The 12,451-nt window shown below is 40.9% G+C and overlaps 1 protein-coding gene across 1 annotated transcript in view; it reads left to right on the forward strand.

Moving 5' to 3' along the window:
* Positions 1-12,451, forward strand: part of Mgtor (nuclear basket protein megator) — a 362,060-nt gene that overhangs the window by 313,000 nt on the left and 36,609 nt on the right. Inside the window, exon 31 of the mRNA XM_083118344.1 lies at positions 7,157-7,273. Coding sequence (XP_082974470.1) covers positions 7,157-7,273 — 117 coding nt within the window. The remainder of the gene's footprint in view (positions 1-7,156; positions 7,274-12,451) is intronic.

Raw genomic sequence — 12,451 nt, forward strand, 5'->3', positions numbered from 1 at the left:
CAGTGTCTCCATCTTCCCCCTCAACAGTTGACACATGAACTAAATGCTCCTCGTATTTTACTCTGAAGCTCAGAACATCCAATATGTTTGTTGCTGATGTGCCAGAAGCAACTTGGTCTCTCCTATATTTCATCCAGGCTGCGGATATGGCAAAGTCAATAAAATGCATGATCACTCGCACTGTCCATTTTTTGGTATGGGCCCTTATTCTGTACAGGCTAATAACTCTGTCCAGAAAGTCAATGCCACCCATATTTGTTTTGTATTCTTTAACAACAAATGGCCGGTCAACTTCATTGTACTTTCTCTGCTTCCGACACCAGCACCTGCATTTGTCTTTGGGATGGGCTCCATGTTTGATAGAAATTAAATACACTGGTCGATTGTCATTCGACTTTACAATTGCAATTTGTCCATCACTTCGAACTGTCTGATCCATTGCACCTCTTTGGAGCCTTTTCATCTCTGCATCGGATAATAACTTACTGTTTTTGGGAATTCTATTTCTCTGAAGAGTCCCTATCCCCTGACACTCGGCTTCACTGTGTAGGGAATCTAAAAGTGGAACAGAGGTGAAGAAACTGTCCATGAATATTGTTGTCCCAGGAGGAAGAATCTCAGTTTCATCACAGATTTCGCACCAACATCCAAAATCTTGTAGCGTTCATCAGTAACAATAGGATCACCTTTTCCTTGGTAAAAGAAAAAAGTCCAAGGGCAAACCATCAGTAGCCGCTGCAACAAACACTTCTACACCACACGGATTTGGTTTAGATTTGATTACTTGTCGTGCTGGAGTGCGACCCCAAAAGGGAATCATTTGTTCATCGACTGATACATTTTGTGGTCTAGGATTCAATCTGCAACCATTTAGATCAGTTCGAATAATTGGCTGGACTTTCCAAAATTTGTTACTTTCCTTTTCAGCTTGCGGTATACTATCATCATCAACTAGTTTCAGATGTTTTCTGATGGTAAAATATTTGTCTCTGCCCATGCCAATGTTTGTAAAGGCATTCAATTTGGTTTTCTGTGCCCAGTACATTCGTATCCTAAGGTATCCTAAATATGACATCATAATTGTGGCAGCAATAAACTTCTTCACATCTTCAACTGTCAATTTCAGTCCCTTTCCAGTTTGCTGAAGGTGTCTCCTGTTAGTAAATTCAGCTAGAGTTAAGAAAATATCATCCGGAATATATTTTCTAACATAATCTTCAGGTGGTAGATTTAGTGTATTTAGTGTGTGTTCAAGATGTTCAGGTGCAGGTGGCACTGGCAAGAATTCAATTGTCTTTTTCCAAAACAAAACGTTCATTTGAATCACAAACTGTCACATGTTCTTCAAGAAGTGTGTCCTCACCATCACTGTCTTCAATATTCTCATAGTTCAAATTCACATTGAAGTCTGGATCAGCATGCTTGTCATCCATGTCACTGATATCACCATCAAGCTCAGCCAGCACAAAGTCGTTAAATTCTTGAGAATCTGAAAAAGTAATAAAAAAATTGATTTATATCTCATAATACTTGATATATTTTCATCCCCCAATGTACATATATATAAAGTTACAAATACTAAAAGACAGTTAGCAAGACTGTTGGGCGGTAGCCATGTAATCTTGATTTCGTAACATTTTTGCAAGACATTCGTTTATTTTGGGTTTTCCCTCTTATTTACTTCATATAATTATTATCCATTCTTATTTTCAAAATAAACCTAACAAGGTACAAGGTGACGTAAAATGGGCTACAATACAAAAATATATAGTTCAAGCCAAATATTTACATTCATAGTAAGTGCTGTTATTGGTTATTGAACATTACATTTTGTGACTTCATATACCTTGTGGTGGATGCCATTATCAAAGATATTTTTTCAAAGAATGCCAATTGTGATGGAAATAGAAGTGACATAGTCTAACAATACTGTATTGTAGCTTACCGTCCCTCTTGATCCACTGTGGCACAAATAATTATAATAATAAAAATTAAGAAAAACACAACTTCATCATATGTCATTAGGCACATAAAATTGAGCAATTTGAATAATATATGGCAACAATGAAATTTACAAAGTTATTTTTTGAAGGTATATAATTAATTGTGTATGAAATGTGTACAAGAATGACAGAAAATGGGCTGAAAGTATTCATTGTGTCCTGAGGTCCCCTGGAGGGGACATGCATGTTTCTCATACTGCCAATGGAAACCCAATTGTATTTAATGAAATATAACATTTAAATTTGATTTATTGACTTTTAAACTGTTAGCCATCAATCAGAGAAACAACAAGCATAAATAACACCAAGAAAAACATTATACTCACGTGGGAAAGATGCAGACAATCTTCCTCTCTTTTCGTCAGCCATCTTGAATGAACTGTACAAATTGAATCGTACGAGGGTCACTATTTATATTTGGAGCCTAACAATGAAAAAACAGGAATTTGGCATTGAAAACTGCTTTATTGTTTTTCGAAGTATTCTCCTTTATGGTCAATACACTTTTGCATTCGTTCGAACCATTTGTCAAAGCAGTTTTTCCAATCTTCTTGAGACACCTCCATAATATGGTTTTTGAACGCATCAACGGCGTCTTCCACCAACGAAAATCGTTGTCCACGCAATTTATTCTTGACATTCGGGAACAAGAAGAAGCCATTGGGTGCCAAATCAGGACTATATGGCAGATGACCCATCAATTCGATTTTTTGACTGTTCATAAAGTCGGTTGTTAGACGAGATGTGTGACAGCTGGCATTGTCTTGATGAAGAATGATCCGACGGCGTTTGTTTTCTGTATTTGACCGAAGACCTCTGGCAAACAAATTGTTGTGTACCATTCAGAGTTGACCGTTCTACGTTCCTCTAAATGCACAGTTGCCACATGACCAGTTTTCCCGAAAAAAACAGGCGACCATTTGTTTCGATGTGCTTCAAGCGCAAACAACTTTTGTTGGATTGGGTTCATCTTGAAACACCCATACAGTCGACTGCTGTTTACGTTCCGGCTCATATGCATATATCCATGATTCATCACCTGTTACAATCTTATATACGTCTTTTAAAGCACCACAATTGTATTTATTGAGCATTTGTTTGCACCAATTGACGCGAGCGTCTTTTTGAGTTTTTGTCAAATTGTGTGGGATCCAACGAGAACATACCTTTCTCACAGCTAAATGATCATGTAATATTTTATATATGCTGGTGGAACTAATGCCTATGGTTGCCTCAATCTCACAGTATGTCACATGACGATCTTGCAGTATTAGGTTTTGCACAGCATCAATGTTTTCTTGAACAACAACTGTTTTTGGATGACCTTCGCGAATCTCGTCGGAGCGAATGTCGGCCACGATTAAATTCGTTATACCAGCGTTTCACAGTGGCAAAGGATGGGGCTTCATCGCCAAATGTGGAAGTAAGTTGATCGATGCACTCTTGTCTTGATAATCCACGTCGAAAATCATAAAAAAATCATCGCAAGAAAATGTTCACGAGTTAATTCCATTTTATTGTTGTCGCGCAATCTCCAAGGCAACATAAACAACACAAATGAAGCTATTGACAAAACATTTGAAGTACGTTATGGTCAATAATGCCAGACGATTCCGTGCAAACGTCAAATCGCGCCTAACTTCAATCAGTGTTGCCAAGGCTCAAAATATAAATAGTGACCCTCGTATATGTAATGTAATGGGAATTTGATTTGGAACATGCTGACATCTATCAGGAGTCGCTCTAAACAAATCTCAAAGTTGCCATCTAAGTAGATATGCAACTAAATTTTTTTTAATTGAGTACACTTTTATGTTCCTTGTGGGGGATCATGGGACTGAGGTAAGCAAAGAAGAGATTAATTACATAAAACAATCTTCTAACAAGAAGTTTATGTTTTGGGAATCAAAGATGTGGTAGTATAATAAATGCACATAGCGAATTAGTAACTCTATTCCTGAGACTTACTTTTAAAGTTGAAAAGATTCTCTCGGGCTCTCAACCAGGCAAGTTTTGGAAAAGATTCCAACCTTTCGAGAGCTAACGTCACTCTCATCTTCAGGGTAGAAGTGCAGTCGGGAGCGTCAACCTGGTGTATATACATTCGTGGAGGGAGGACCCCAATTAAAGGTGACTGACCAAGCAAGTGCTCTGTCTGCTGCGTACGCGGTTCGTGTTCACTATCGCTAGCCAGGCTGGGTCCAGTTCGAGCCCGTCGTGATTAAGATTATGCAGTCCCAGTAGTTTTGAAGTTCTGGCTATGATTTCTGTGTTGCTGAAATCTGGTCTATGTCCCTTGTTGATTGAATGTTCTGCTAGTCCTGACTTTTCTGGATGGAGATTCTTAATGTAACTTTTGTGTTCTTTACAGTGCTATTCTATTGTCCTGCTCGTGTGCCCAATGTATGCTTTACCGCATTTCCAGATAATATGGTAAACTCCTTGTGTTTTTGAGTCCTAAATTGTCCTTAGGGTTGCGTAGTAGGCTTCTAATCTTCGGAGGTGGTTTGTGAATGGTTTTTATGTTATGTTTCTTGAGAATTTGGCTTATAATTCTGGAGAGATTTCCGATGTAAGGCAGGATGGCTATCTTCTGGTCAGCTTTGTCTGGTTTCCCTGGCATGTCCGTGACCCTTGATGTCTTCAAATTCCCTGATGTGTCCAGATTGCCTGTTGTGCTGGTCTGCTTGGACAATACTTGTTATAATGTTTTGTTGATGTGTTCCCAGTACCCGTTCTGTCTAAAAGCCGTACTTATATGCTGTATTTCTTCTGAAAGATGCTCCACGTTGCTGATGGAGAGGGTCAGGTGAAATAAAGTGGAGAGTGCTGTAGCTCATTGAGACGGGTGGTGAAAACTGTTGGCATTGAGATATAGATTGGTGAGAGTCTGTTTTCCGGTATACACTGTATCCCAAGGATCCGTCCAGCTTGTGTTTGTTGAGATTATCCAGGAAGGGCAGGTTGTTATTGTTCTCAGTCCCCATGGTGAACTTGATATTTGGGTGTTGATTGTTTAGGTGGTCTAGGAATGGCTGAAGAGTTTCTTTACCAAGCGGCCAGACCATGAAGGTGTCGTTGACGTATCTGTAGAAGACTGTAGATTTCAACGGAGCTGTGTGGAACGCTTCGTGCTCAAAGTTTTCCATGAAAAAAAATGGCTATGCCAGTTGAGTGTGTGGAGCCCATTGCCACGCCGTTGGTTTGTTCGTAGTACTGCCCATCGTAGCTGAAGTAGGTAGACGTCAGTGTGTGTTTGAACAGGCTGATGATTTCTGTTGTGAAATGGTGTTCTAGTAATTCCAGTGAATCTTGAAGTGGCACTTTGGTAAAGAGTGACACTATGTCATCTGGTGATGTTCTGAGCTGTCTTGATGAATTCTGTGGAGTTTTTCACATGGGGTTCACATTTCCCTATGACTGGTTGAAGCTGGACTGTTAGGAATTTGGCAAGTCTAGACGTTGGGCATCCAATGGCGCTGACGATCAGTCTTAATGGCACTGCAGTTATTTTGGGGAGTCTGTATAGTCATGGTGGTATTGTTCTGTACGGTGTCAATTTGTCCTGAGTCAGTTTTGGCAATGATGTTTTCTTCAGGAGTGCTCTGGTCTTTCTTTCAACTGCTGCTGTGGGATTTCGGGGGGGGGGGGGGGGGTTCTGTATGTGGAGTCTGCTAGAAGCTCTGAAATTTTCTTGTTGTCTGCGATCTGGAGAATTACTGATGCATTCCCTTTGTCTGCTGGTAATATGAGGATGTCCTTGTCTTCTTTTAGTCCTTGAGTGCTGCTTTCTACATTCTTCACGAACGTATATACACCGGGTTGACACTCAGGACTGCACTTCTATCCTGAAGATGAGAGTGTTGGAATCTTTTCCACAACTCACCTGGGGGTCATTCCATGTCAAATCAACCAATGGTCTGAACCTTGACATCTCAGAAATTGCAGAAAATTGCCAAATTTCAGAATTTTTGGGCTCGTTGTTTTTGAGTTATTGACTTTAAAAAAGCAAAAATCCTTAAATTTAACGACATTTTGAAATCTTTAAACAGCTGTAGATCAAAAACTATTTGGCCTTAGAGAGCTCAAATTGGTGTCATTCTCTTCTGCGGCCTCTGATCTTTATAGAGACTGATTGATTTGCATTATTGTACTTCACTTTTTATGCCACTTTTGGCTAATTTGCGAAGATGAGTGATGAAATTGATGAATGTACACTCACAAACATCCATGAGCAGGCAGGGATTCTAATCCGGGATCCGTGGCGTAGTAGCACGATGTGCTAACCACTACGCCATGAGGCCCGGCTTTATAGAGACTGTCGACAGTACAGGAAAATATACAGCTTCTCTCTCAATGCTTGGCTGTTGTATACAATAACAGCGGTGTCACAACAGTACTTACAACAGTACTTAACATTCAGGGGCTCAATGTGACTACGACATATGACACTGTAAGAGATAATATTTTCAACATAGGTTTTGAATTGGGGGTGCTGAAGGCTTGCTTGCAGGTTGCACAAACACCCCTTCGTGCCCCCCCCCCCCATGGTGCCACCCCTGACTAATCCCACATACTTACCTTCATGGCACAGTGCTACATGCACAGGTAACTTTACCTTACCTTAGCAGACAATTTATTTTCTGAATTTCATATTGTTTATTGTAGTTATGATGCTGCTGCATTCAAATGGTCCACAATACATTTTAAATGGAAAGAATGTTACATTGTGTTAACTTTTCCTCTTTCAGAGAAAGTAAACTTTCAGAAACCACTACTGATTTATTGCATACACACCTACAGTCGTGATTTGATTTGTCAGTGCATAGCATTTAGCAGGCCTTTGATGAATAAAATAGCATTTTCTTCACTAGATCACATGTCTTGGTTCATGGAGTTCTAGTTCAAGTGATGAGTTTCTCCTGTTGTTATCATCTCCCAGGTGGCAGGTAACAGTACATACCTGGAGAACTACTAGATAAGTATAAATATTTTTAATATCTATGCCAACAGCACATATTGTATAATGATATTTATTTTCTAGTCAGTTATGATATATAATAATGTTTGTGTGAAAAATAGTCACTTTGTAAAGAAAAATGTATATGCACAAATTTGTTAATGTGAAATGTAATTGCCTCATATTTTGACAGAGCTTGCCCAAGTTGCATCTCAGGGAATGGATGACACAAAAATGGATTTGTCTCAGCTGGAAGAATCTGGAACAGGAAGAAGCGTCCCATCTACACCTTTACAGGTTTCACCACAAGGTAAGTACTTGCAGGCTGACATTTTTAATGTGCCTTATTTATTTTCATATTTTGAGGCAGTACATGGTGACATCATCAAGAAACGGAATAAAATTATAAACAAGTTGTTGATAATAGTTATCTTCCTACTTTTGTTTATTTCATTGACATTCTTTTTCCCTATTACTTTTAATTCCTTGAGATTGATGACCTGTTTTATATGGTAAGAAATATTATTTTTTCTAACTACTCAAGTGCTTGTGTGCTATTAACCTGTTTACGTCCAAGGGGGAAAAAGAACAGCACAAAATAACCTCTTCAAAAACAAACGTTTTGGTGTTTTTATACCCGCATTGTCAAGGGAGAAATGGAGGAAGAGTGACAACAAGGTAAATGGTTAAAAGTAACTGACTATGCTGATATCAGTATCTGCATCCACCGTATACAGTGGAACCTTGATTTTATGTTTTTCAGGGTTCCAAGCTTAAAATGTGTAGAAATGTTGAATCGAGGAAAATTTTATAACATTTTGTTATGTTGAAACCATAAATATTGAATGTATGAGGGGCAGTCAAATGAGAACCGAACACCCGCTACAAAGTGACAATGAAGTTTGTTTTATTCAAAAGAAATTGCCACAAGTGTTAAGACATTTATCCCACTTGGAGAAGAGACGATCAATTCCAGTCTTGTAGAAAGAGGTAGGTCGCTGACGGATCCACAACCTCGCCCACTGTTGCACTTCCTCGTCCGAATGACTTTCTTCAGATCACCAAAAATGTGGAAGTCACAAGGGGAAATATCGGGGCTGTACGGAGGATGTTCAAGCGTTTCCCAGCCAAATGTCTGAAGCTTATCCCTCACCAGATTGGCAGTATGGGGACGGGCATTATCATGCAAGAGGATGATTCCGTCCGACAGCATTCCAGGGTGTTTTGACTTTATGGCACGTCGCAGTTTCTGCAACGTGTCTGCATAGCGCTGCACATTGATTGTAGCTTTATGCTCTAGGAAGTCGACAAGCAGAGGGCCCTTGCAGTCGAAGAAGCAGCTCAGCATGACCTTACCAGAACTCGTATGGACAGCCTTGGATTTCTTTGGCGGGGGAGAATCGACGTGTTTCCATTGTTGGCTTTGCCGTTTGCTCTCTGGCTCAAAATGGTGGCACCACGTTTCGTCCCCTGTGACGATGTGTGACAAAAACATACTCTTCCTCGTGGTACTGCTGCAAATGACTCAGACATGCAGTCATTCTATCAATCGTTTGTCCATCTTTCAGTTGATGTGTAACCCACTACGTGCAAATTTTTCGGAACTGCAGGTGATCTTTGATAATGGCATGCTCAGAGCTATGACTAATGCCAACCTCTGTGATTCATCGGTATTCCCGGATCAGACCATCGATCCTCGCAATCACATCAGGCGTAATGGCTCGAGTCCCAGGCACGGATGTGCATCCTTCGCGGAATCTCTTCTGCCACTCGTGCACACTTGTCAGGGACATGCAGTGTTCGCCATACACTGCAGACATGCGACGATGAATTTCGCATGTTCCAGCACCCTCAGCCACCAAGAAACTAACCACACCTCTCTGCTCTTCTTTGCTTGCCTCCATTTCCAATGCTGGACGAACACACTTTTCACTACGCTCACCTCCTGAGCAATGACCAAGCCACTGTGTGCACCTGTGTGTTTTCACTATGCATTTCTCCTACCCTACAGATAGCAGTATCGATACGTAACAACAGTGTTGCCAACTTTTGCGAGGAATGTGTTTTATGGTGGGTGTCGGTTTTCATTTAACTGCCCCTCATATAATGGTGGCCGCGGTGGCTCAGTCGGTAACGCGTCTGACTACCATGCTAAAGGGCCCGGGTTCGATCCCCGGCCGGTTCAAATCCGGGAACTTTTCTAACGGTGGAAGAGGCTCCGGCACCTACCCAGCGTCGAATAACATGGGTACCTGGGGGAAACCCTGGGGGGTAAAGGCGGTCAGGGGCGTGATGCTGATCACATCACCCCCACTCACGACCGGATCAAGAAAGTGTGGGGCGTTACCCCCACACCCCCTATACGCCTTCATGGCGTGGTGCTATGCACAGGGGAACACTTTACCTTTTTTGCCCCTCATATAATGTGGTAAAATGTAAAATTGGGATTCCACTGTAACATGAACAATAAAGGTATATTTCGTAGACACAAATGTGAGGAAACCAGGGAACAAATTAAATTAGTGAGACTTCACAACACTTTTAACAAAGCAGGGTTGTCATTTTCCTTGTTACCCAACCCAGGTTTTTTCAGTTGTTTTTTTTTTTTCAGATAAAACCTGGGCAAAACTGGGTTTTATTGGGTTTTTTAGGTCATGTTTATATATATATGTATATTTTAAAAATGAAATACATTTTTCCCTGATATTAATATATTGGAACATTCAACTTGTATTGTTTTAGTTCACTGAATCGAAAACTATTTAATGTTTTCTGTTAACATAGTTAAGAAATGAGAATCAAGGTCTCACGTCTTTGAAATGATTAAACTAAAAACATACATAACCCGTGCTGCAACAGACCATTGAGGGCCCAGACCTACCTACAGACTGCCGGCCGTACTCCCACCTGATCCTACTCTGAGATGGGAGACCATCAACCAGTTACGGGGTGACGTGTGGTCAGCACGACAAACCCCCAGTCGTCATTGTAGGTTTTCATGACCGGGTGACGTACTTCTTCGTAGCTCCCCAATTTAATCATGATGTTGAGTGGTTCACCACTCTCGTACACAGGCCAAAATCTCAGGAGACTAAAACCTGCAAACGTCCCATAGCCAGAGCCCAAGGCATGACCGCACAGCCACATTGCGGGACAAGTGATTAAATAATCTGCTATACTATGTTCTGAAAATTTTGACCAATAGTTTGATTGTACTCTTGCTGGATAGCGTAACATTTAATAGATCTATGATCAGTTCCCAGTGTTGTGCATTTGCAGTACTATACTAATACTAGATAGCTGTGGTGGTTTAGTCATCTTCCGTGACAGAGTGGTTAGCACAGCACTCTGCAATGCCAGGGCTCCGGAATTTGAATCCTGGTTCGGACGTGGATGTTTGTGTTTGTTCCAATGATAATACAGAGAAAATAGAGAAAATTGATGTGTGTGAAAATTGAGAGTATAGAGAGAACAAGGGGGATACTACTGGTTAGGGGTATTACTTTTATTACAAATGTTAAAAAAAAAAGGAAAGATGGAAAGAAAGAAAATGGATAGAAGGAAAAAAAGAAAGAATGAAGGAAAGGAGAGAAGGAAATAAAGATGGGAAGAAGGAGAGAAGGAAAGAGAGAAGGGATTCTCCTACCAAAACAGTTAACGCTAGGAAATAGCAGACAACATGGACACAGACGTACAATTAACAACAGTGCACCTAGCAGCAGCTGGAAAACTACAAACAAGAGACGTATGCCAAGCAACAGTACAGCAAGTTCCAACGAGGATGGTGGCAGTGGCCATTGAAATTAATAAAACTAAGAATAAGAAAGAGTTTTGCGGATAAAGTGAGTACTAGTTTATCCGTATTTATATCGGGTGGGACACCTAAATGTACCACCGGAAATATTTCGTGAACAACAATAAATATTGAAAAACTGCTTTCACAGATATGTAGGTATGAGAGGGGCTTATGAAATTAGTGGACACAATACGTTCAACTACATAAGGAAATATGGTTTTCAACACAAACTTAGTTTTTTTAATGGAAGCCCCATTTTATTTTTAGCTCATTTGAAAGTATGCAAAAATTAATTAAGAATGCCGTTTGTTACATTGTAATACCTCATGCAGTTCTCAAGTAATTGTAACGTGAAGTTGAGCGTGAATGCACATCCTCACTATGCCTGTCGGCAGAGCCGAACATACTAGGTCGTTCAAGTCAATCGGGGACTTTTTTTTTAAAAAAATAGAAGAACAAATTTCAAGGTGTGCTAACTGGATTTATTTTTCCACATAACCTCCTGCTACAGTTATACACTTATCCCAGCGTTTAACTAACGCCTGGAATGCTTCCGCATAGAAGGATTTATCATTACGGCGGAACCATTGTAGGACAGCATTCTTCACTTCATCATCAGTGTTGAAATGTTTTCCTCCAAGGAATTCCTTCAGGGGTCCAAACAGGTGAAAATCACTTGGCGCTAAGTCAGGACTATAGGGGGGGGGTGGTAATATCTCCCAGCCGATTTCCTGGAATGTTTGGAATGTGTGTTGAGCGGTATGCGGTCGTGCATTGTCTTGCAAAAAGAGAACACCCTTTGTGATGAAACCCGGACGTTTCTTCCGTAAACTCTTATGCACATCACGCAGAACACGGCAGTAATACTCACTGTTGATAGTGACACCATGGGGTAAAAAATCAACGTGAATAATCCCCTGTTTATCCCAAAAGACACTTGCCATCACTTTACCAGCAGACGCAACTGTTCGAAATTTCTTGGGAGGTGGTGATTCCGTATGCTTCCACTGCATCGATGCTCTTTTGGATTCTGGAGTGAAATTTCATCACATGTCATGATGCGATTCAGAAAATCCTGGCCTTCCATGTCATAGCGGTCCTTGAGTTCTCTGCAGACTTCAACTCTTCTGTGTCGGTCAAAAGCGGACAGCTGCTTTGGGACCCACCGTGCACTCACTTTTCGGAACAACAAATGATCATGAATTATTGTGTTCACTGTTCCTAACGACAGATTACACACCCTTGCAATTTCACGACAGGTTATGCGACGATTGTCCAGGATCAGCTGCTCCACGCGCTGAATGATTCCAGGAATGATTGCCGTGGGCTGTGATCCACCACGACCGGGATCGTCAGTAATAGAGATACGGCCATCTTTGAAGCGCTTACACCATTCAAATGTCTTACTGCGACAGAGTGTCTCATCACCGTACTGAGCCTGAAGTCTTCTGTAAATTTCTGCAGGTTTTCTGTCCTCGTTCACTAAAAACTTCATCACAACACGCTGTTCCATGTAGACATTCACACTGTTGTCCGCCATCTTGATTAATGATCTATGCAGAAACGCGGGAAATGAGCGCCGCCTACCAGTAACAGCACACAGTTGCCAGTTCCTACTGCATACAAAACCTCCAGCCTAGGCATCTATTTAAACCTGGAAAAAAAAAAGTCCCCGATTGACTTGAACGGCCC

The sequence above is a fragment of the Lepisma saccharinum genome, chromosome 3 (genome assembly GCF_977018435.1).
Source record: "Lepisma saccharinum chromosome 3, izLepSacc3.1, whole genome shotgun sequence".
Taxonomy (NCBI): domain Eukaryota; kingdom Metazoa; phylum Arthropoda; class Insecta; order Zygentoma; family Lepismatidae; genus Lepisma; species Lepisma saccharinum.